The sequence below is a fragment of the Podarcis cretensis genome (assembly GCF_951804945.1).
Source record: "Podarcis cretensis genome assembly, chromosome: 11".
NCBI lineage: Eukaryota > Metazoa > Chordata > Lepidosauria > Squamata > Lacertidae > Podarcis > Podarcis cretensis.
In genome coordinates this window covers 63,532,812-63,558,944 of record NC_137180.1, presented here as the reverse complement: position 1 = coordinate 63,558,944, position 26,133 = coordinate 63,532,812, and the positions used below count along the sequence as shown (strand labels likewise).

General features: G+C 47.1%; 1 protein-coding gene and 1 pseudogene across 4 annotated transcripts in view; one reads left to right on the top strand and one right to left on the bottom strand.

The window, feature by feature from the left end:
- Positions 1-5,216, top strand: part of LOC307226235 (myogenesis-regulating glycosidase-like) — a 28,312-nt gene extending 23,096 nt beyond the window's left edge. For both annotated transcript variants that reach the window (XM_079994864.1, XM_079994865.1), the window contains exon 2: positions 1,829-5,216. In XM_079994864.1, the coding sequence (XP_079850990.1) occupies positions 2,027-4,063 (2,037 nt within the window). In that variant the 5' untranslated portion in view covers positions 1,829-2,026 and the 3' untranslated portion in view covers positions 4,064-5,216. The remainder of the gene's footprint in view (positions 1-1,828) is intronic.
- A 14,042-nt stretch (positions 5,217-19,258) lies between these two features.
- On the bottom strand, positions 19,259-22,586 carry LOC307226556 (myogenesis-regulating glycosidase pseudogene; annotated as a pseudogene). Of its 2 annotated transcripts, none has more exons than XR_013843878.1 (2): positions 19,554-22,586; positions 19,259-19,465 (listed from the first exon to the last, which is right to left on the bottom strand). The product of XR_013843878.1 is annotated as a myogenesis-regulating glycosidase pseudogene (transcript). The 2 variants fall into 2 exon arrangements; XR_013843879.1 differs by having other exon boundaries at positions 19,268-19,399.
- Positions 22,587-26,133: the final 3,547 nt, after the last annotated feature.

Here is a 26,133-nt window from a genome sequence, read left to right as displayed (position 1 = left end):
ACGTCAAAGTGCAAGTAGATAAATAGGTACCGTTCCGGCAGGAAGGTAAACGGCATTTCCATGCGCTGCTCTGGTTCGCCAGAAGCGGCTTAGTCATGCTGGCCACATGACCCGGAAGCTGTACGCCGGCTCCCTCGGCCAGTAAAGCCAGATGAGCGCCGCAACCCCATAGTCGGTCATGCCTGGTCCTAATGGTCAGGGGTCCCTTTACCTTTGCTGTTCCAAGCAGCAGCAAGAGCAGCAGCAGGTGTGGGGAGTCAGGCAGGAGGACGGCTGCCCCTTAGGAGTATTCCCTAGAGAGGCCCCAGGGTCTATTAGCAATAAATAACTTGCTTCTCTGACCGGCGGCATTTGGATACGATGACAACATCGGGAGTGGGAGAGGCTCTCCCCATGCCAGCCGCAACCTGAAACCTCCCTCGGGGTTACGCGTTCCTCTTCCAGCGAAAGGTGAAACCTGATTTTGCAGGTTTGTGATCCCTATTTAGCGTCACCCTTGGTAATATATTAATTAGCATGGCTTCGTGGAGGTGCTGAGAACAGCGGATTGGCTCTGAGCGAACAAACAACACTGCAGCTGCCTTCGTTGCAGCAGATGTCTCAAGGCCACCTCCTTTTACTTCACAGAGCAGGGAGGGACATCTGAAGTCACCAGGTTCAAGCCCCCGCTCAGTGCAATCCAACCCCTGCTTCAATATCTCTGCCCTCTTTCCCCGAGAAAGCTCTGCCCCTTTGCTGCCATTGGCAAGCTTCTACCTAGAGCCTAGCTGAAGTCTGACACCCTCTAATTCCCACCTACTGACTGTATCCCTGTAGCAAACAGTATTGAATGTGGGTTTGTGTGTAACTGCCGCAACACCATCCTGAGCACAAATCACCAGCAATGCACAGTAAAGGGGGGGGCGTTCCTGGAGGGCCCCACATTTAAATGCTGTACGTGTGTGCATTTAAGCAACCTTGTGCAGAATGGCCTGTAATGGATTTAAAGGCCAGGGACTGCGAGATCCCTGTTACTGGAGACGGGAACAAATCTGTCTCCTAAAGTCAAGGGAGCAGTTCTCATTCGTACAGGCAAACAGGAGACATTCCAATTCTGCATTTGTCCTCTAATGCAAATATGGTGGGGAGGGCATATTAGGATTTGCAGTACCTACGTAAAAGGCAATGTGTTGTGCCAAATTCAGGCATAAAGGCAGCAGGACAGTTGCCACCACAGGGGTGTGTGTGTGTGTGTGTGTGTGTGTGTGTTTTCAGGGGGGGGGGGTTATGGCATTCCAGCCACATGGAAGCAAATCTGTGCCATTGGCTCCCTTGCTGTTGTGTCCCCCCCCCCCCCACGCGAAGCACCACCAGCTATTTTCAGCTGGCAAAAGCAGCCACTGGGTTAGGAGGCCTTGCATTCATAAAACCCAGTGGTTAGACAGCCAGGCCAACTTAATAGGCCACCAGCGGATACACTAAAGCAAAGGACATATAAACCTTTTAAGCCTGGGGTCCCCAACATGGCACTCGTGGGCACCATGGTCTTGGCACCTACCAAGGCTCCTGGCCCCTCCCAGTTTTTAGTTTTTATTCAGTTGTAAATCGAGGGGGGGTTGTTTTTACTTTTGAGGTGTATTGTTTTGGGAATTGCCTGTTTTTCTGTTTTTTTATATATGTGATTTGCCTGTTGTGGGGAGTGGGAGGCAATTCTGAACATGTTTTAATTTGTATTTCGTTCTTCGATTCTGAAATGTGTCCTCAAAGGTTGGGGGCCCCTGTTTTTGCTCCATCGTTTTCCTGGCCTCCTTTCCTCATTCTCCCTCTTTTTTCCCTTCTTGCCTTCCAGGTCATTGCATTCTGACATTGAATTGGACTGGAAAGAAAATGGTGTGTATTCTAACGAAGACAAACACCCTTATTTCAATGAGAAAGACCCATTCATAAGGAGTGGAGGGCAGAGAGCTCTTTGCTACGAGATAGATATTTGCAGATAAGGTGACGCAATCTCTGTTTTGGAAAGAGCTCCTCCTGATTAGACACGGCCATGTACTCGTTTCTGCCGGAGAACTTCACCCCCGTGAAGCAGAAGCCGGTCAAGGAGCTGAAACCCATGATAGTGGCCATTGTGCTCGGCCTCATCCTGCTCATCGCAGCCGTGGTGGCCTGGTGCTACTACGTGTCATCCCTTCGGAAGGCGGAGAGGCTGAAGACGGAGCAGATGGACCTCCATCAGGACGGCTTCACCATCAAAAACCAGGATGGGGAGATCGTCTTCAGGTTGGCCTTCCAGTCGGGTATCCTTGACTTGGAGTCTTGCTCCAGGGAGGGTGCGAATCTAACCTGCACCAGGACTGACAAAGGGAAGCTCAACTTCTTCATTAAGATCGTCACCCCAAAAGACACGGTGATGTGCTACCGGGTCCGGTGGGAGGAGTTTGTGGCGGACACCGTGGTGGAGCACAAGATGTTCTGGGGGGACGCCCACTGGTATGGGGGCTGCGAGATGAGCGTGCAGCACTGGCCCATTAAGCTGCCCGGGTACCAGGAGCCCATGCCGTTTGTGACCAGCGACGTGTACTCTTTCAGGAACAGTTTTGGGGGCATCTTAGAGAGGTACTGGCTGTCCTCCAAAGCAGCCGCCATCAAGATCAACGACTCCGTGCCCTTCCACCTCGGGTTCAACGCCTCCGAAAGGTCCCTTGTCTTCCAGGCCAGGTACAAAGATTCCCCCTACAAGCCTCCGCTGGGGCAGCCGCCGTTCCCAGAGCTGAGCTACCGTGTCTGTATCGGCTCCGACGTGACCTCCATCCACAAGTACATGGTGAGGAAGTATTTCTACAAGCCTTCGAAGATCCCATCAGAAAACGCCTTCAAGTACCCGATCTGGTCGACCTGGGCCTTGTACAAAAACGACATCGACCAGGACAAGCTGCTGCGCTTTGCTGAGAAGATCAAAAAGTACAAGTTCAACTGGAGCCACATCGAGATAGACGACACCTACACGCAAGCGTACGGGGACTTCGACTTTGACCCGGTCAAGTTCCCGAATGTGACAGAGACGTTCAAGAAACTCAAAGAAGACGGGTTTCAGGTCACTCTCTGGACGCACCCGTTCATAAACTACAATTCCTCCAACTTTGGGGTAGGCATAGAGAGACAGCTTTTCATCAAGGAGCCGACAGGGAGGCTTCCTGCTATGGTCGAGTGGTGGAATGGAATTGGCGCCATATTGGATTTCACCAACCCTGCGGCCAGGGATTGGTTCCAGAGCCACCTGAGGCAACTCCGGAGTAAGTACGGCATCTCTTCCTTCAAGTTTGATGCTGGAGAGACAAGCTACCTTCCCAAACAGTTCAGCACCTTCCGCCCCTTGTCGGACCCCAGCATTTGGTCCAGGCGCTACACGGAAATGGCCATCCCATTTTACGAGCTAGCGGAGGTCAGGGTTGGTTACCAGTCTCAGAACATCTCCTGCTTCTTCCGCATCATTGACAGGGATTCAGTCTGGGGATATGAGCTTGGGCTGAAGTCTTTGATACCGACCGTCTTGACCATCAGCATGCTGGGATACCCTTTCATATCGGCCGACATGATTGGCGGGAACTTCTTTCCCAACAAGACGGATGGGGCGGTGGAAATCCCAGACCAAGAGCTCTACATCCGATGGCTGGAGCTGTCGGCCTTCATGCCTTCCATGCAGTTCTCCATCCCACCGTGGCTTTACGACAGAGAGGTCATAGACATCGCTCTGAAGTTCACCAGGCTCCACGAGTCTTTGGTTGCCCCCCTCTTGCTGGAGCTGGCCGGGGAGATCACCGACACTGGGGACCCCATCATCCGGCCCATCTGGTGGATTTCTCCCCACGATGAGGCTGCACACAAGATCGATTCCCAGTTCCTGATTGGGGACACCCTGATGGTGGCTCCCGTCTTGGAGATGGGCAAGCAAGAGAGAGACATTTACATCCCAGCTGGCAAATGGCGCAGCTACAAAGGGGAGCTCTTTGAAAAGACACCCACCTTGGTGACGGACTATCCTGTCGATTTGGATGAAGTAGCTTATTTTGTGTGGGTGTCCTAACCGTCTTCAGCTACTGCTGCCACCACCAGCTTTGAAGCTTAGTGAAAGTCAACCAGGCCTTATTCTAGGAATATTAACAACAAATAATTCTAATCCGTTAAGGAGGCAGAAGGGGGTGGGGACTGGAAATGGCTATATATATATGTCCCTCGCATATGCTGTAAAGATCTAGCTTCGTTCTTGTGATCTAGAAAAATGCTGGATCACAGTGGCGTGGGCTTTGCACATTCGAGGAAACAGTCTTTCCGGTCTCCCCTCGCAAGGCCCATAACTGCACAGGATCTCCCTCCCAAGCAAATTTGTTCCGTTTTTTGATGTGCGTCTTGGGGGCCTTTGCAATGCCAGCTGCGATTATTTACACACCCATCTGTAGTGTCTCTGGTGCCTTGGATTGGGTGCACGTCACTGGCTGTTAGCCAGACCGTCCAGACTGGATTCTTTCCCCAGATAGGGAGGTGTTCAGGGTTGCTATAGCACAACTAGCCTTACATTTTACAGTGCAGTAAGCTATTATTTGAAATAACTGGGGAGGTTTTCCTAAAGAGTATAACTTCGGTTTATTACAGGCACAGATACCCACACACACACACACATATATATATATTCCTCGTCTGGTGTTAGATGAGGCTGGCTTATCATGTTGAGTAGGCCTTTAGTTACCAGGCTGGGCTGGTTACTCAGCTCTGGGGCTTTTGAACAGGACTGGCATCTCAGCTTTCCCCTCGCTGATGCCAGCCGCCTTCTTGCCAAGGCAATCTTTGGCTAGCAAAAAGGATGATAATCTCCGATATATGGGTGGCGTGCTTGCTCCCACAGCGAACAGGTGTGTTTTAGAGGTGTGGATCGGGACTTAAAAGCCCTTCCTTGCTGCTGCTGCTGCTGTTGTCGCTGCTGAGCCTCCTCTGGGGTTATTTTCAAAGGTGCCTTTGCAGCTGTGTTGCCAATAAAGGATTGACTTTCAACTCATCAACGGTTCCCAGGAAGAAGAGCATTGCCAGAGTCCTCCAGACAAGACGGCAAGCTCTTGTTGGCAGCCAACGGAACTCTTGTGTGTTCAAAGAGGCAGCTGGGGAGGGTGAGAACAGGGGCATCAAAGCTCTACTGTTAACTTACTAATAGGACCCGGAATAAAAATGGTTCGTCCTGCTCCCAAGTGATGCTGCGCCAAATGGGCAGGTTCGTGGTTTCTCCTTCTGGAAGGCAAACTGAAGCTAATGCAACCTGGTGTGTCATTGTTTTCATTAGGATTTGAGAAGGGGAATCCTTATACTTATAGTCAACTGCAGTAAGGAATTTTTAATGGGTGGGAGATCTACACTCCAAAAGCTCCTACTCAGCTCCCCGTTGCATCATGGTGACTGCCAATATGGGGGGGAAATTGACAGGCCGTATTACGATGTGCTGGTAGCCTTGAGAACACTGTCCAACCATCTCGTCCTCTGTTGTCCCCTTCTCCTTGTCCCCTCCATCTTTCCCAGCATCAGGGTCTTTTCCAGGGAGTCTTCTCTTCTCATGAGGTGGCCAAAGTATTGGAGCCTCAGCTTCAGGATCTGTCCTTCCAGTGAGCACTCAGGGCTGATTTCCTTCAGAATGGAGAGGTTTGATCTTCTTGCAGTCCATGGGACTCTCAAGAGTCTCCTCCAGCACCATAATTCAAAAGATGGAGGGCACAAGGAGAAGGGGATGACAGAGGACGAGATGGTTGGACAGTGTTCTCGAAGCTACGAACATGAGTTTGACCAAGCTGCGGGAGGCAGTGGAAGACAGGAGTGCCTGGCGTGCTCTGGTCCATGGGGTCACAAAGAGGTGGCCACGACTAAACGACTAAACAACAACAACAACATTATGATGTGCCCTCTTCCCTGAATGGTAGACATCTTAAGGACCTTTCGCTCCCATTTTTACGCCCTCCCAAGCTATGTATTTTGCTTTTTAAAAGGAAAAGGGCTCAGAATCCTGAAAAGAGGAAGGATGTTCTGTGCTGCTGAGGACCATGGGGAATGGCGCCCAGGAGCAAAACAGAATGCAGGAGAACCTATTAGCTGGGTATTCAGGGCAGCATAAACAGTAAAGAAAACCCTTCACTTATGAAAGTATGGGATTATTATTATTATTATTATTAAATTTTATTTATACCCCACCCTCCCCAGCCAAGACTGGGCTCAGGGCGGCTAACACCAGTATAAGAACAATTGACTGAAATACAGCTGAAAAACAAGATTAAAATACAACATTAAAATGCAGCCTCATTTCAGTAGGAACTCAAATAAAAAACTTTTGGGGGGATGAAAACGTCAAGTCTTCACCAAGGCCAACTATCCGGACTGGTCCTACGTGGGCCAGGAAAAAGCCAGGGAAGTCCCCAAATAGGAGTTCCATCACAGAAGGAGGAAGGAAAAAGGAAAGAGGGGGAGGGGATTAAGTTGATTCCAAGTCAAAAGCCAGGCGGAACAAACTCTGTCTTACAGGCCCTGCAGAAAGAAATCAGATCCTGCAGGGCCCTGGTCTCATGAGACAGAGCGTTCCACCAGGCCGGGGCCAGTGTTGAAAAGGCCCTGGCTCTGGTTTATGGAACTCACTGCCACATGGTGGGGGGAGGGGCTGACCGCTAGCTTAGATGTCTTTTAAAAGAGATGAGACTTTCATGCCAGACAGATCTAACAGTAGCTATTAGTCATGACAGCTAAGTGGAACTTCCATGTCCAGGAATAGTATCTCTGAATTCCGGGTGCTGGGACATGAGCAGTGTGGTGGAAGGCTGCTGTCCTCATTTTCTGCTTACAGGCTTCCCCCGGGACACGTGAGGAAGAGGGTGCCGGGCTTAGCTGGGTCCCCTTTGGTCTGATACCTTTGGAGCATCCTTGATGCAACAAGAAGAGTGTACATAAGCTAAAGGTCCAGCCTGGATGTCTTTGGGTCTTGTACTTGCTTATTCACAGGGCTGCCCACTTCCCATACGAGGCAGGGGGTGAAACCCGACATTTACAACATTATGTGTTTGTGGGTGAGAGAAGCAGATCTTGTACCTCACCCCTTTCGCTTCCAGCAAGTTTCTGTTCAGTTTCTGACTCCGTTTCTGGGCAGGTGCATGGTGAAGGCAGGGGGTGAGGTTCAGATCACTCACCTGAGCACTCTTTCACAGGTAAAAAAGCAGATTCCCCATCTCATAGATTGATCGATGGAGCAGTTGATATAATAATAATAATAATAATAATAATAATAATAATAATAATAATAATAAGTTATTATTTATACCCTGCCCATCCAGCCGAGTTTCCCCAGCCATTCTGGGCGGCTTCCAATCGAGTGTTAAAAACAATACAGCATTAAAATATTAAAAACTTCCCTAAACAGGGCTGCCTTCAGATATCTTTTAAAGAAAAGATAACTGCTTAATTCCTTCATGTCTGAAGGGAGGGCACCACCACCGAGAAGGTCCTCTGCCTGGTTCCCTGTAACCTCACTTCTCACAATGAGGGAACCACCAGAAGGCCCTCAGCACTGGACCTCAGTGTCCGGGCTGGATGATGGGGGTGGAGACGCTCCTTCAGGTGTACTAGACCGAGGCTGTTTAGGAATTTAAAGGTCAGCACCAACACTTTGAAATGCGCTCGGAAACGTACTGGGAGCCAGTGCAGGTCTTTCGAGACTGGTGTTATGTGGTCTCAGCGGCCGCCCCCAGTCGCCAGTCTAGCTGCTGCATTCTGGATTAGTTGTAGTTTCCAAGTCACCTTCAAAGGTAGCCCCACGCAGAGCGCATTGCAGTAGTCCAAGCGGGAGATAACTAGATTATGCACCACTCTGGCGAGACAGTCCGCAGGCAGGTAGGGTCTGAGCTCAGGTGGAGCTGGTAGACAGCCGCCCTGGACACAGAATTAACCTGCGCCTCCATGGACAGCTGTGAGTCCAAAATGACTTCCAGTCTGCGCACCTGGTCCTTCAGGGGCACAGTTACCCCATTCAGGACCATGATTTGAACATAGGGAACACATGAAAAGCAAACATGGCGAGTCCATGTTTAGGGGAAGGGCTGTAAGAGCATCTGCGCTGGAATCTGAATGCCCCAAGTTCAATGCCTGATGTCTCCAGGTTGGGCTGCAAATGTCCCTTGCATGAAATCCCGGAGAGCCACTGCCAGCCTTTGTAGACAATACTGAACTAGATGGGCCAGGGTTTTGCCTTCATATAAGGCAGTGTCCCATGTCTTAAGGGCCGTAGCTCAGTGGCAGAGCATCATCCACTCTGCACGTAGAAGGCCCTGGGTTTGAACTTCAGTCTCTCCCAGTACAGCTGGGATCGTCACCCCTCTGAAATCCTGAAGAGCTGCTGCCAGTCTGAGTGGGCAATACTGGACCCTAGGTCGGCCAGTTGTCTGGCTCAGGATCAGCCAGCTTCTTGTGTTCCCTCTTCTCCCACCATGACCGGGTTGGTTCAAAGATGATTATCATATGGATAATGCAGGAATCAACTAACAGCTGATTTGCAGAAAACAGTCTCTGTAAACTGAATAATGCAGTTCTGGGATGGTGATAGGTTGATCTTATACTGACCACCAGATAGTCACATGAAGCCAGATTGTGAAGTTATAGGAGCCATCATTTAAAGGCATCTCGGCCCAATCTCTTGCAAGTTGGGCAGATGGCCTGTTGTTTTATTTTAAAGCAACACATGTTCGCTGATGGAGTCATCGCTCAGTTTTCCCCTAAAGAAAGAAAGAAAGCCACAAACATTTAAAGTGCTCTGCGAATTCTGTAATTGTGATGGTTGCCTTTGCTGCATAGAGGTTCCCACCCAAAACACGCCTCTGTAGCTGACACTTCCCTGTTGAAGGAGAGCCTTCAAAATAAAAATAAATCACACAGAGCTGGAAAATATGTCCCCAACCCCCCCCCCCCGCCACCCAAATAGATCATCCAAGGACAGAAATGTGTGTCTTTTGCGAATAGAACTGCAGAGTTGCTAGGAAGCTGCCTGGGATGCCCTCACAATGTTGCATTTCTGCTCACCACGACAGTGTTTCATTTCAGCTCCAGGGCAAAAAATGATTTACCTGAGCTCATTTTTTAAAAAAACATAAACATGTTAACATACAGTCTGTCATTGCCAAATAAGGACAATCCAGTTTAAAGCAGTGAGTTTGAACTGTATGGGTGGTTGCCTGCATTTTTGCTGTTTCATAACTTACCCAGGCTTGAGATGCAGCTTTTTCACACAAACCATCGGAAACGCAACCTTCATCAAGTCACGGAATTGTAAGTTGGAAGGGACCCAGAGGGTTACAGAAATATACTCGGAGTTGAGAGTGGATTTCATGCTCTTTCTTCAGCTCATAGTGGTGAGGTGGAATGGAAGTTCCCCCGGAATGTCTGCCTTATATACATTATTTACACAATGGGCCCCACGTGATTGGCTAATTCCGGGATTCACCTGTAGGCCAATCTGGTTGCGGATTCACTTCCACCTGGAGCTGGATTGGGTTGGCTCCTGTGGACCAATCAGACTGCTGCATTCTGGACCCTATTGTTCTAGGACCAATCAGATGCTGCATTCTGGATTCTATTGTTCTAGGACCAATCAGACTGCTGCATTCTGGATCCTATTGTTCTAGGACCAATCAGACTGCTGCATTCTGGATCCCATTGTTCTAGGACCAATCAGACTGCTGCATTTTGAATCCCATTGTTCTAGGACCAATCAGACTGCTGCATTCTGGATTCTATTGTTCTAGGACCAATCAGACTGCTGCATTCTGGATCCCATTGTTCTAGGACCAATCAGACTGCTGCATTCTGGATCCTATTGTTCTAGGACCAATCCGACTGCTGCATTCTGGATCCCATTGTTCTAGGACCAATCAGACTGCTGCATTCTGAATTCCATTGTTCTAGGACCAATCAGACTGCTGCATTCTGGATTCTATTGTTCTAGGACCAATCAGACTGCTGCATTCTGGATCCCATTGTTCTAGGACCAATCAGACTGCTGCATTCTGAATCCTATTGTTCTAGGACCAATCAGACTGCTGCATTCTGGATCCCATTGTTCTAGGACCAATCAGACTGCTGCATTCTGAATCCCATTGTTCTAGGACCAATCAGACTGCTGCATTCTGGATCCCATTGTTCTAGGACCAATCAGACTGCTGCATTCTGGATCCCATTGTTCTAGGACCAATCAGACTGCTGCATTCTGGATCCTATTGTTCTAGGACCAATCAGACTGCTGCATTCTGAATCCTATTGTTCTAGGACCAATCAGACTGCTGCCTTTTGGATCCTATTCAACTCAGTACATAACAGTTACCTAGTAGCACCCATTGCAGTGCAGGAATCCTGCCTACAGCTACCCCTGGGTGGGCTCGAACCCCCAACCTTCAGGTCAACAGCCACACTGACTGACCCATCGCACCACCTGCTGCGAACAAGCCAGAGGGTTCTGGATTCACAATGGAGGTGGTTGATTCTAGAAGAGGGGAAGGGGATCTCAGTCTTGGGGGCCAAATGCGGCTCTTTATCTGGCCCCTAGGACTCTCCACAGCCAACCCCCCTTCTCTCAGGCCACAGCCCTTCCCAGCTCTTACTTCATATTTTCCTTGAGTGTTTTTGCCTGGATGGGATATATCCTTGAACCCTGGTCATGCCTCTTGGCTGCCTGGAGGGGACGTGCGCAGGTGCGTGGACACCAGTCTGCTGTAGGTAAAATATACATCAATTGCTTCGCCCTCTCTTGCTTTTGGCCCCACCCACCACTGCCATGTGGCCCTTGGGAGGTTGCCCAGACAAGAAAGTGGCCCCTGGTCTGGAAAATGCTCCCGGCTCCTGTTCTTGAAAGTTGCACACTGTTAAGTTGTGGGTGAACATATCAGACGACACAGCGATTCTTCAAACAGCTCTTCTTTATTCACAGGCCAGAACAGAACTGAACTGAAGGGTTCAGTCAACCTGCTTATATAGAGATCCAGTACAATGTAACTGTAACAATTTTCTAAAACTATCCAATCAGTGAACGTCACTTTCAATCCCTTATTTGCATAACTATCTACAGTATCCCGCTGCTGGCCCAGGGTGAGAACTTCAGTGCATAACACATACGATCACCATCATTTCTCCCGTGTCTTCTGTGCCCTGCCAAGGTGAGAGGCCTCCTTCGCTCAGAGAACTGCCCTCTCGTCTTTGGAGAAAAGGCTTGTCATTTTTTCCCTACGCGAAACAGGATTCTGCCCGATCTTCCTGTGCCTTTAAGATGAAAGCTGCCTCCTCCAAATACAGATTAAGTTCAGAGCAAGGCAAAGGAGGAAGCCCTGGCTGGGGCTGGCAGGTTAATGAAGGCTGGTTTCAAAGCTTCTCAAATTGCATACCCTCCAACATTTCTCAAATGAAAATAGGGACATCTTATTCCACCCCCTTCAGCATTTTTCTGACGAAAATAGGAACATCCTATAATTGAGAGCTGGACCATAAAGAAGGCTGATAGCTGAAGATTTGATGCTTTTGAATTCTGGTGCTGGAGGAGACTCTTGAGAGTCCCGTGGACTGCAAGAAGATCAAATCTCTCCATTCTGAAGGAAAACAGCCCTGAGTGCTCACTGGAAGGACAGATCCTGAAGCTGAGGCTCCAGTACTTTGGCCACCTCATGAGAAGAGAAGACTCCCTGGAAAAGACCCTGATGTTGGGAAAGATGGAGGGCACAAGGAGAAGAGGACAGAGGACGAGATGGTTGGACAGTGTTCTCGAAGCTACGAACATGAGTTTGACCAAACTGCGGAAGGCAGTGGAAGACAGGAGTGCCTGGCGTGCTCTGGTCCAGGGGGTTACGAAGAGTTGGACATGACTAAACAACAACAACAATAAATTCCATTGCCTCCAGCATTTCTCCAGTGAAGGAAAAGGACATTTCAGGATCAAATCAGAAACCGGAATCACTTCTGCAATTCTGGGACTGTCCCTGGAAAATCAGGACAGTTGGAGGGTCTGACTGCAGGCTTGGGAAATACTGAGACAGCAGAGAGCCGCTGCTAGTCCTGGTGGACAATATGGGGCTTGATGAGTTGCCAGCGTAATGTACCACCACATTTGGGTTGGAAGTGAGTGGCAGAGCATCTTTTCCCCAAAGACCCCACACCCTATCCCTGGCATCTCTGGCGAAGAAGGATCTTGGGCAGTAGGATACTCTCTATTTGCCATGAAAGCTACTGCCAGCCAGAACAGGCAATGTTGGGTCTACATAGACAAATGGTCTGGCTTGGTCTAAGGCAGCTAAACCGCCTGTTGCTATGATGATGAAGAAGAAGAAAAAGAAGAGTTTGGATTTGATATCCCGCTTTATCACTACCCTAAGGAGTCTCAAAGCGGCTAACATTCTTCTTTTCCTTCCTCCCCGACAACAAACACTCTGTAAGGTGAGTGGGGCTGAGAGTGTGACTGGCCCAAGTGTGACTGGCCCAAGGTCACCCAGCAGCTGCATGTGGAGGAGCGGGGACGCGAACCCGGTTCCCCAGATTACGAGACTACTGCTCTTAACCACTACACCACACTGGCTCTCATCTCCACACTGGCTCTTCTCTTCTATGAAGAGAAGGAAGCCAAAGAGGTGAATTTCAGGGCTCCATTTTCACCACAGTTCTGCTAGCTTTAATGGTGCAATGTTTTGCTATCATGGAAGAGCCTCTCTTGCTGATTCAGGTACCTAGGGAAACATCTCACAAGGCTTTTCTTTATATATTTCCACAAAGGGAACTGTGGAAAAGGAACACCTTCCTAGCAGAGAGATTTGAACTGCTTTAATAAGCAGATCTGCTGTGGATAACTTGCTGCCAAGATTAATTATTCAGGGGCATTTTTTTTAAGTCAATGCAAAGGCAAACAGCAGTTGCCTCACCTCAAAAAGGATATTGCAGAGTTTGGAAAGGGTCACAAAGGGCGAACAAAGTGACCCAGGGTTGGAGCAGCTCCCCTGTGAAGGAAGGTTGCAACGTTTGGGACTTTTTAGTCTGGAGAAAAGGCAAGTAAGAGGTGACATGACCGAAGTTTATAAGATTATACATGACATAGATGAAAGGTTTTGTCCCTCTCTCCTAACACTAGAACTCACAGTCATCTGATGAAGCTGAATGCTGGAAGGTTCAGGACAGATGAAAGTCCTGCTTCAAGCAGCGCAGAGTTAAACTGCGGAACTCATTGCCACAGGAGGCAGTGATGGCCACCAGCCTAAAAGGTAAAGGGACCCCCAACCATTGGGTCCAGTCGTGACCGACTCTGGGGTTGCGGCACTCATCTTGCTTTACTGGCCGAGGGAGCCAGCGTACAGCTTCCGGGTCATGTGGCCAGCATGAATAAGCCGCTTCTGGCGAACCAGAGCAGCGCACGGAAACGCCGATTACCTTCCCGCCGGAGCAGTACCTATTTATCTACTTGCACTTTGACATGCTTTCAAACTGCTAGGTTGGCAGGAGCTGGGACCGAGCAACGGGAGCTCACCCCGTCGGCTTAGTGCAAAAGACTGACTTGGTGCAAAAGGTCAAGGATGACAAAAGCGACGGGTGTGCCTTTCCGGAACCGTCCTCTTAAAAGCCGTATTTATTATTTAGCATTCCCGCAGGATTTCTGCACACATAAAGCCTTTTTGTCATCTGCATCTCATTCATTATAAAAGACCACCAAGGGGAACGTTAATCCGGAATGCGAAAATGTGTTCCTTGCTCCCAGATAGCAGCAAAACCTATCTTTGCTGCCAGGTTGTTGTAGAAAATAATTTATTTATTTTTAATGCATCATGGGAAAAGAGCAGCATGCTTTTTGCATTCAGGCTCAGCTTTTCGTTCCTTGGGTTTCTATAATTAATGAGGTATGAACTGTAAAGTACTGTGTATACACAAAAGTGCCGTGCAAATTGGAGGTAATAAACAAGGCTTAAAGAACTGGCTTAAAGAGGTCTGTTGCCTGGGGTTACAAACTTAAGCAAAGAGCAATAATGCCTTTTTTTATTGGGGTTAAGTAATCTGGACACACTGGCCAAGTTAATTCAGTAACAGCTTCTTATTCTTAACCAAGTTAAGACTTGCAGACACCTCTCCATTACCATCTTATCGATCCAATATCTGCACATGATTCCTTGGAATTAATGCTGTCAAATTCACAGGAGTTTGCTACCTATGAATACCCGCCATCTTATGCATACTTATTTGGGTATGAGTGCCATTCAACCCGGTGGGTCTACTTACTTCCAAGTAAAAAATGCAAAGGATCAGGCTGCGAAATACAAATTAAGACTGAAACAATTTGCAGAGGGTGGCTTAACGGTTAACACCACAGTGTCTCTCAGAAACATCTGTTTTCCCTTAAAAAACAAAAACCAAAATCTTCAACATCCAGCCTGGGGGTGAGTTCTGTATAGCTCAGAAGTCTGCACATGGCATTGTGAGCATTTGTTGGTCCCAATAAAGCTATTGATTTTACTGATCCTGTGTATTTATGTGCTGTTTTTATGGTATTTCGTGCAATGCCCTCAGATCCCTGAGGGTGAAGGGTAGTCTAGAAAAAACAATCTTAATATATTCTGTTCAAGTGGACCAGCACTTGAACAGAATAATAAAATTATTATTAAATTAGATTAAATTATTATTAAATTAAATAATACTGTTATTTTTATAGAGCAAATAAAAGGTTAGACAAGGTTAGACACTTGCTGTCTTTTCTCATGCAGCTACCAGCGAGCTAATAATTTACTTCTGTGTCCTCACAAAGAATCACAGTTCTGTATATATCGAGTTAGCAAAGGAATTGCACAACTTATATTGAATCTAGTCTGGTCCTTACATATAGTTAGTTACCCAAGCATCCACCCTACTGCTACCACCCGCCAGGCCAAATCTCTGGGGGTTATTTTGGGTTAGAGAATGGAAGCAGAAAAGGAGAAAATGTTGCAGGAACAGGTGATTTCAACTCTCCTCACACTGACTGTGTAAAAATGCGTTCAAATTTTGACAGAGAGACAGCATTTCAAGATGTGATAGCAGACCCCTTAACTGTGCATGGCCCTGAAAGACACGTATTTTGGGGAGGCCATGCTCTCGTGGGGGGGGGTCACAAGACTCGCGCAGGATTGTGGGCCCCCCAAAGACGTGCATCCTCATTTTCCTCTGGGACATGTTGGAGGATATGTGGGAGATGACTGGACCCACCTGGACCCTCATCTTAATCCTGAATAATTTCTAGGCTCTGGTGCAAACGTTGCTATACTAGTCAGGAACGATGACTAAGGACTCAGCTATACAGCTGCAAATAAAGTGTTTTAAATGTAAAGGGCAATGTACACATGTGACACAAGGTGGCGATAGTGAGCTATGCAAAATTTGATGGCTTTTTCAAAACGTTTTTTTTAAAAAATATTTTCACAGCGTTTCTTATATGTGTGCAGATTCCACCTAAGTGTTGTCAAACACACACACACCAACACCAACACACCAATATATCACCTCTCCTCCAAGCAGCTAAAAGTGGTTCCCCACCCCCAATTTTATCCTCCCAACAACCCTGTGAGGTAGGTTGGTCTCTCCCAGGTCACGAACCGACACTTTGACCATCACACCACACTTAAAACATTTAAAGCTTATGGTACAATAGCAAGGCACTACATTTTCAAAAACGGGGAGCAGCTATTGCTATTGCTATTTGCTATGCCCCTCACAGAGCTCCAATTCCCAAGCAGTCCTTCCTCCTCAGGAACTCTGGGAACTGGCTCTCTGAGGATAATGGGAGTCTCCTAGCAAATTTCAGCCCTCTGAATAAACTACACCTCCCACTAGGGCCACTAGGAGCGCATTGGAAGATGGCCGACAATAACATCTCTCTGACCCACACGAGGTAATTAAGAGGCTGTAATGGGAGTGTGCAGCCTCCCTTCCCCCCCCAAGGGAATGGGGGGGCTGCCCTTGCCTGCTGTGCCCATAAATCACCCCCGGAATTGACGGGGTGAGGGCACTAGGCAGAACGCCCTTGTGTGGACTTCGACTCTCCTGGACGCTGTCTCTGATCGCGCCACTAGCTGCAGCAACTTGAAAATAAACAATTAGGAAGAAGCAAATGCACATATTTCAAGTGAAGAGTGGGGAGTAAAGACTGCTAATTGAAGGGACCTCTGCAAAGAAGACAGGTCAGACAAACAGGAATATATAATGAGAAGACACATCAAGGCTCGGTATGTCGGCAGCGGGACTGGATGGGGGAGGGGGAAACTTTTCTTTCTTTCTTCTATGTGATTAACCAATAATCCCCCCCCCACAAGTCAGAAATGCCGATTAAATGACCTAAGCTGGATGACTGTGTGAAAATAAATTCTAACCAAAAGCATGTTTTAAGGAGATCGAGGAAAGTACAAGAGCTTTGGGATGACACAGTAAAAAACAGCGTCACCACTTTGGCAAGTTCTGTCGAAAGATTTATGTCTGGGAGGAGGAATGGATCTGTTTTTATACTGCGGGCGAACCTCCTCAGAGGACTAAAGAAGGCGACAGATTTGCGAAGATTAATGATGGAAAGAGTGTTTTTATCTATAGAAGGGTCTGGTGACTTCTGTTTCAGTGTATCTGAAGAAGTGTGCATGTACACGAAAGCTCATACCAAGAACTAACTTAGTTGGTCTTTAAGGTGCTACTGGAAGGAATTCTTTTATTTTGTTTTATCTACGGAAGTGATGATATATGGAAACCATCTCGATATGGCTATTGGACGAACGGAAAAATTCACACAGGATTACAGCTTGTTTTTACCTGCTTAAGGAGATTATCAGAAGAGGTCGCAAAGAGAAAGGAAAAATTATACGAAAATAACAAATGAGATGTGGGAAACAGCAAGATAAGATAGGATAGAATTATGAACATTATTTGGACAGATTTGTGGACATTAATGCAGCAGCAAGATGATGATTGGACCCCCTTCGGAACTTGAAATATGGGTACCCCCAACAATGCCCGAATGCAAAGCTCCCCCTTCATGTCAGTGGGGCTTACGCAATAAGCTGGCAACAAGGGGACTGGGCTTTCAGCTGACATTTACGTCAGTCATCTTGCTGCCGCTTGCAGTCTGGGAATGGAGCAGACAAACTTCCAGATGGGAGAACCAGGATGGCTAGCATTGTGCGAAAGTCTTGTTGTGCTTCCAATCTGCTCTTCAAACTAGAAATAGACTTCGCTGTTTTTCCCGCACACCCCCCACACACTTCTCACCCTCCGAGACGAAGAATGAAGCTCCTCAGAGCCAATGGGAAGATGGCAGAAAGAACACTCTGTCTTCAGTTATTTAAGAAAACAACCCACCACTTTTTAAAATGATGTGTTTGCATCGACTTCTTACTCTCTATCTCTAGTACAGAGAAAAAGGGAGAATTCTCCTCATTATGAGATCGAGTAAGTCGAGGTTCCCACCTGTTTGGAACAAACTTGGTTCGTCTCTAAGGTGCTACTGGACAATTTTATTTTATTTTTAATATATTCCATCCTGGCCGGTAGCCATCAATAGCCCTCCCCTCCATGAATTGGTCGAACTTGTAACATGAATTTGTTGTAGGTAAAACTATGCAATGAAATCCTTTCTGCCGTAAGTTATTTACTTTATTATTGTATCTTGATACATTCCCTGATAACAGAAACATAGGCAGCTACTGCACAGCAGGCCAGACTGGTTTGGTTTGGTTGTTACACGCAGGAAAGCAAGAAAACTCTTTCTATGGCCCTGCCCTCTGTCCTGTTTGCAATAGCATTACCTTCAAGCCATGTCTGTCAGCATGCCACTCATGCTGACTTTGTATTTGTGTTGGCCTTTTTTCTCTTTCTTTCTAGTAGATACGCCTCTATTTGTCCAACCCTTGGACCATTAAATACAGGCCCTGACACAGACTGTAGCTTTTGGAAAACATCAGCGTTGCTCAGTTTAAAGGAAAAAGCTTCTAGACCTCATTGAGAACATTTTGCAGTTGGCCAGGCAGGGTTTCCAGTGTCTCAGCAGGCAAGGATGGCAAGGATGGAGAATGTGCAAAGTCCTTGTCGAACTCAAACCCATCAGCCCCTGCCAGCATGCCCAATGGTCAGGGGTGGTGACAGGAGTCATAATCCAACAATACCTAGAGGGCTGCAGGTTCACCATACACTACTAAAGCCTTATTTATTCTTGCCAAGCGGCAGGTAATGCAAAGCCCCATCGCTTCCTGCCTCTTGTGCCTACTATCCAGCCCAAGACTTAACCGCAACCATCGCTCGACTCCACCTCAGCCCTTGCTATATTCTTCTGAATTCTGCAAAACACTCTTTCTCTTGTCCTGAAAGACCTACATTGGCTCCCAGGACGTTTCCGAGCACAATTCAAAGTGTTGGTGCTGACCTTTAAAGCCCCAAACAGCCTCGGTCCAGTATACCTGAAGGAGCGTCTCCACCCCCATCGTTCTACCCGGACACTGAGGTCCAGCACCGAGGGCCTTCTGGCGGTTCCCTCCCTGTGAGAAGCAAGGTTACAGGGAACCAGGCAGAGGGCCTTCTCGGTAGTGGCGCCCACCCTGTGGAACGTCCTCCCAGCAGATGTCAGGGAAATAACTATCTGACTTTTAGAAGACATCTAACAACTATCTGACTTTTAGAAGACATCTAACAACTATCTGACTTTTAGAAGACATCTGAAGGCAGCCCAGTTTAGGGAAGTTTTTAATGTTTGAAGTTTTATTCTGTTTTTAATCTGTTGGGAGCCACCCAGAGTGGCTGGAGAAACCCAGCCAGATGGGCAGAGTATAAATAATGAATTATTATCATCATCCACCGGGCTTGGGGGGGTGGGGAGTGGGGGGTGGGGGAAAGGCAATTCAGGTTTTCCCTTGATTGACATTTGTTCTGATCTATTGCTAAAGAGTAGGAAAGGGGAAAACCTCATGGCACAAGCAGAACAGAACGAGCCCTCAGTTCCATCTAGTGGTGCTAATTATTGTGCAAAAGTGCATGCTTAATTTATTCTGAAAGACAAAAAATCCACGATGCATAATTTGTATAATTTTTGGCGTAGGAAACCCCCTGCTTTTGCAGCTCACAACAGAAATTGCTTTGACTATCGAGAAGCGCCCAATTCACAGAACTTTCTCTGCAATGCCCGTATCTATTTTCCGTGATGCTTTCACTGCACGGTCCTCTGTGGAGAATCATTCCAAAGGACCCCCGTTGCAGTGTGTGCGCACACATCTGTGTGTAGAATTGGACCGTGATATCGAAAGCCTCCCTCCATACTCACAAACCGTCAATGAGTTAACCTGGTCCTGACTTTCGCCTTCTGCAACATGGGAGATAACAGCCCTTCGCCATCCTGGAAGAGTGAGATAAAAAGATTGCGAGCTGCACAGATTCAGCAGAACTAAAAGCCAGATGAGGTCTGTAACGAGAATACATTAGCATTAAAAAAAAAATCTCTGTGAAGAAAGAGCTTTTCTTTTAAGATAAACTGATTAAGTCAAAGTCACCTTGAGGGCTAGAGACAAGGTCGCTCCAAGGCCTTTCCCTGGCCCCAGGGCAACTTAAGAATTCAAAACAAAATAAGGCGCTTCGTCCAACGGGACAGAGTAGTCCTTAAGAAGAAGGGGTGTTTTTTCAAAGAGCTCCCCTTTGTAGCTGCGCCATTTGCCAGCTGGGATGTAAATGTCTCTCTCTTGCTTGCCCATCTCCAAGACGGGAGCCACCATCAGGGTGTCCCCAATCAGGAACTGGGAATCGATCTTGTGTGCAGCCTCATCGTGGGGAGAAATCCACCAGATGGGCCGGATGATGGGGTCCCCAGTGTCGGTGATCTCCCCGGCCAGCTCCAGCAAGAGGGGGGCAACCAAAGACTCGTGGAGCCTGGTGAACTTCAGAGCGATGTCTATGACCTCTCTGTCGTAAAGCCACGGTGGGATGGAGAATTGCATGGAAGGCATGAAGGCCGACAGCTCCAGCCATCGGATGTAGAGCTCCCGATCTGGGATGTCAACAGCACCTTCCGTTTTGTTAGGGAGAAAATTCCCGCCAATCATATCGGGCAGTACAAAAGGGTATCCCAGGAGGCCAATGGTCAGCACCGTAGGTATCAAGGACTTCAGCCCAAGTTCATACCCACAAATTGAGTCCCGGTCAATGATACGAACAAAACAAGAGATGTGCTGGGATCGGTAGCCGACTCGGACTTCTGCAAGCTCGTGAAATGGAATGGCCATTTCCGCATAATGCCGGGACCAAATGCTGGGATCTGCCAAGGTATGGAAAGTATGGAATTGTTTGGGAAGGTAGCATGTCTCACCGGCATCAAACTTGAAGGAAGAGATGCCGTACTTAGTGCGGAGTTGCCTCAGGTGTCTCTGGAACCATTTTCTAGCCGAAGGGTTGGTGAAATCCAAGATGGCGCCCACACCGTTCCACCACACAACCATGGCAGGGAGTGTCCCTTGTGGTTCCGTGACAAAAAGCTTCTTCTCTATTCCCACCTCAAAGTTTGGGGAACTTTTATGTACAAAAGGGTGTATCCAGATGGTGACGTTGAAGCCATCTTTCTTAAGCTTTTCGAACATATCTGTCGCCTGAGGGAACTTCGAAGGGTCAAAGTCAAAATCACCATAATTCTGTGAGTACATGTCATCAATTTCAATGTGGCTGTATTTGAAACCGTACTTTTTAATCATCTGTGCAAATCCCAGAACTTTCTCTTGGTTAATCTCCTTCTTGTACATGGCCCACGTTGACCAGATTGGAAACTGGAACATCCTTTCTGAAGGCACCTTCAAAGGTTTCCTGAAATGGACCTGGGCCATGTACCGGTGGACAGAGGTAATGTCTGAACCTATGCAGACATGGTAACTCAACTGTGGGAAGGGCTCGTTCAACGGCTCATATGGAGAATCTTTATACCTGGCTTGGAATATGAGGGACCTTTCCGAAGCATTGAACCCAAGGTGGAAGGGCACAGAGTCACTTATCTTGACGGCAGCTGCTTTGGAGGACAACCAATACCTCTCCAAGACGCCCCCAAAGCTCTTCCTGAAAGAATAGACATCACTAGTCACAAATGGCGCAGGTTCTTGGCTTCCAGGTAGACTGATTGGCCATTGCTGTCTGCTCATCTCATAGCCTCCATACCAATGGGCGTCCCCCCAGAACATTTTGTGTTCCACTGCAGAGTCTGCCTCAAACTCTTCCCAGCGGATGATGTAGCACGTCACCGCCTCGTTGGGTTTGACAGTCTGGATGAGGAAACTGAACACCCCCCTTTCCGTACCCGTACAGCTTAAAACTCCCCTTTCCTTAGAACAAGACTCCAGGTCAAGGACGCCTGATTGGAAGGCCATCCTGAAGACCACTTCTCCATCCCGGTTTTCAATGGTGAAGCCTCCCTGCCACAGGTCCACCTGCTTCACCTTTACCCTCTCTGCCTTCGTAGGAGGAACCGTGTAGCAATGCAGACCCACGGCCACAGCTATGACAAGTCCTGTTGCCAGCAGCACAGCTCTTCCAAGATAACTCTGCCGGGATGTCTGAGACTCCAGAGAGGAATGGAGAATTGGTTTTGTCACGGAGCCATCTTCCCTCTGACGCTTCTCTCCTTTTCCTTGGCGACGGGACAACTGAGCTTCCATAATATCACAGATCTAATAGCTGTGGCCAGTGGTTGCTTGGCCCTCGTGGTGGCGAGTGTTTTTCTCAGCTTTATAAAGACTGTGTTTAAAAACAGCTCTGCCCTCTCTCTCCCTTGGTGTATCCAGGAATGCAGATCACTACCCTTCAGAATGCAGCGACAAAACACATCTCAGCCAGGCTAATAAATGAGCCTAATAAATTAATCCTGGTTACCGGGAGCAAGACATCTCTGCCGCTGCAACCTCAGCTGTAACCAGTATCCTGCTGCTTTCCTCGACTCTCGATGAGGCGATCAGCTGACCGAGGAAGGTTATTACGCAAGTGAGAGATGGCACAACTCCCTGCGAAGCCTCAGCCAGGTTTTTCTTTCTGGGTGGGGAGAGGGAGCAAAGAAATTGCTTTGGAACAAGAGGCCCCAGGAATAGGAAACCAGGCGATGCAAAGACCTACAGCTGTGTGCAAAGGCCCCAGGAGCAGGCTGCCGTTCTCTCTGAAGGCAGGGGAGTCATCTGGCGGCTGCATCTCATACCTTGCTAGCTGCCCTTGAGATGTCTTCGCGTCTCCACTCCCTGCCCTGGCAATAATTTTCTCTGCGGCAGTTCAGCTTCATGAATGACTCTGAAGATTTGGAGTGATCGCCCTTTCTTTTCTCTTGGATTGGGTTTCTTGTGTGATCTTTGGTGGCTCTCTAGTTGTATTTCTGGATGCATGCCTTAACACACTGAAAAGTTATATTTGTGATAAATGAAGATACGTCCAAGGAGCTAACAGAGAGAAGAGGAAGGGGCTGGTATGAGAGCCAGGCCAGAGTGGGTCTTCTCAGGGTGGGAGACTGAGGAAGAGGAAGGTAGGAGGTGGGAAGATTAAACTTTTAAAATGAATTGATTTTTGAATGCTGTGTTACTTTTATTGTTAGCTGCTCTGAGCCCAGCTTCGGCTGGGGAGGGCGGGATATAAATATATTATTATTATTATTATTATTATTATTATTATTATTATTATTATTATTATTCTGTATGTGTGAAGATTAAGAGAAAATGCTGACTGAGTGCGACATAGATATATTTATAATTTTGTGTTTTATGAGGATCACATGAGGATTGTTATATGGAAAGCCCAGCCAGATGGGTGGGGTAATAATAATAATAATAATAATAATAATAATAATAATAATAAATGTATTTTCTGATTTGTTTAAAAAAATCTCTTTAATTTAGTTTCAATTTTATATTAGGTTGAAAACCTTTAATAAAATTGATTAAAAGATCCTTGGAGGTTTTTAATCAGAGGTTGGGTGGCCATCTGTCATGGATGCTTTAGGGGGTTGGACAAGATGACCCTTGGATGCCCTTTCAACTAATCTAGTCTATTATTCTATGATAAAATGCTCTGTTGCCCTAGCACAACAAATCCACTTTTTTATTTTTAAAAAGCAGACTTTTGAGGCCCCTAGGTTGAGCATTCACCCTAATGAGCATAGCTGTCAACTTTTCCCTTTTCTTGCAAGAAATAATCCTATTCGGAATAAGGGAATTTCCCTTTAAAAAAGGGAAACGTTGACAGCTATGCTAATGAGCCTCCATCCTGATTTGCTTGCACAGTGGTTACACGCCTTCCTATTAGTCATTTGTGCATTTTACATTTCTCAGTGCGTTACTGTGTCAATTTCCAAGCTGCAAAAAGTCTGGTAAACTCCCCACAAGCAAATCAGGGTGAATGCAGAAAGAATGCTCGCCGACCTGAAAACAAATAAGAATGAACGCTAAATAAAGACCAGATATAATCTAACCTCCATGTATACTTTGTGCGAGCAAACTGAGACGAATGCTCAATTAATAGGTTGGATAACAACCAGAGCACAAACTGTACCACCCGGTCACAAAAGTTTCTGAAGTTTTCCAGCTGCAATTGAACTTGGCTCCTGAAGGTGGCAACGGAGGAAAAGCAAATTATATTAAAGGAGTGAAGGCTGCATGAAGCCACCAACGCAAAAACAAGAGAGGAAACTCTTGATGTACAAGAGGAAAGTTTATCAAGCTCCGTGAATTTCAGTCTAAATTTTCTGCAAGGGGAATAAAAAGCTGGAACCCTTCTGCAAATTCTGTGTTGCAAAGCAGGTTCTGAATGGGTGGAAATCCATCTCCTCGTGCAAATTTTTTCTGAAACTCTTGGAAGAGTCTGCTTGCTTGCACAACACGCAGCATAGTTAATGCTGGTTTGCGGTTGTGCGTTTAAATATATTGGGCTGGATCCAGGCTTGGAATCTGGCCCCATATAAATCAGTGCGGAAAAGTCAAGTCTCGTTGATTTCAATGAGAATCGAGCACAAGGAAGTTTGAGTGCAATCCTGGGCATATCTAGGTAAAGGTAAAGGAACCCCTGACCGTTAGGTCCAGTCGTGGCCGACTCTGGGGTTGCGGCGCTCATCTCGCTTTACTGGCTGAGGGAGCCGGCGTACATGTGGCCAGCAGGACTAAGCCACTTCTGGCGAACCAGAGCAGCGCACGTAAACACCGTTTACCTTCCCACCGGAGCGGTACCTATTTATCTACTTGCACTTTGTGCTTTTGAATTGCTAGGTTGGCAGGAGCAGGGACCGAGCAACAGGAGCTCACCCCATCGCAGGGATTCGAACTGCCGACCTTCTGATCGGCAAGTCCTAGGCTCTGTGGTTTAACCCACAGAGCCACCCGTGTCCCTTGGGCATATCTACTCACAGGTAAAATCCACTGTGCCGAAGCATGTAAGTCCTTAATAATTTTACATAGGGTCGGCCAATTGGTGCCAAAGAAGGATAGAACATTCTTTATGTACGCCACAACAGCAGCAAGAATACTCATCGCAAAGTATTGGAAGACAGAAGATCTACCCACCATTGAAGAATGGCAGATGAAAGTTATAGACTATATGGGACTGGCAGAAATGACTGGCAGAATCCGAGACCAGGGAAAAGAGACGGCGGAAGAAGAATGGAAGAAATTTAAGGACTACCTTAAGAAAAATTGTAAAATTATTGAATGATAGAACGATGTTGATTTAGAAATTAAGGGGTTCTCAGCGGTAATGATTAGGCATCAAGAAAAGAAAGATTAAAATATTAAACAGAAATTAGGGGGAGGATTTGCTGAATTGGATTAATTAGAGATTGGAATACAGGAAGGGGAGGTATGAGGAGGTCGGTAAAGTAAGTCTTATGAATATAAGGGATTGAAATTATACTTGTTATTGTATGTGGTTTGTATGTTTTGTATGTATTCTTTCTCTTTTCTTTTTTCTTTTTTTTCTCTTGTTTTTTCTATCTTAGATAATTTTTTGAAACTTTAATAAATATTTTTTTAAAAAAAAAATTTTTACATAGGATAGGACTGCAGCCTTGGTCTGAAGGCAACCTGCTGAATTTATAACACAGGTCAGTCAGAAGGAAGCACTGCTAAGGAACCGCCTGCTGAATCCAGCCAATGGCCCAACTAGTTCAGCATCTTGGGATAGAAAGTGGGACTGGGTGCCATGTTCTGGGCTGCATCAATAGGAGTATAGCATCTAGATCAAGGGAAGTAATAGTGCCACTGTATTCTGCTCTGGTCAGACCTCACCTAGAGTACTGTGTCCAGTTCTGGGCACCACAGTTCAAGAAGGACACTGACAAACTGGAACGTGTCCAGAGGAGGGCAACCAAAATGGTCAAAGACCTGGAAACGATGCCTTATGAGGAACGGCTAAGGGAGCTGGGCATGTTTAGCCTGGAGAAGAGGAGGTTAAGGGGTGATATGATAGCCATGTTCAAATATATAAAAGGATGTCACATAGAGGAGGGAGAAAGGTTGTTTTCTGCTGCTCCAGAGAAGCGGACACGGAGCAATGGCTCCAAACTACAAGAAAGAAGATTCCACCTAAACATTAGGAAGAACTTCCTGACAGTAAGAGCTGTTTGACAGTGGAATTTGCTGTCAAGGAGTGTGGTGGAGTCTCCTTCTTTGGAGGTCTTTAAGCAGAGGCTTGACAACCATATGTCAGGAGTGCTCTGATGGTGTTTCCTGCTTGGCAGGGGGTTGGACTCGATGGCCCTTGTGGTCTCTTCCAACTCTAGGATTCTAGGATTCTATTCTATGATTCTATGCACTTTTGCCCTGATCCAGAAAGGCTAATCTTTGGTTTTATCATTTGTATCCAGTTTAATTTTCCCCCTTCTTTTATTCAATAGTTTTTTGAGAGGAGAGGTCCTCCCTTGCTTTTTAACTCTGCTCTGTGACTCCACTGTGTTTTAAGAAACCTATACAGTGGTACCTTGGTTCTCAAATGCCTTGGTTCTCAAACGCCAAAAACCTGGAAGAAAGTGTTCCAGTTTTTGAACGTTTTTCGGAAGCCGAATGTCTGGTGTGACTGTTGGCTATTGTTTCCTGCACCAATCAGAAGCTGCACCTTGGTTTTTGAACATTTCGG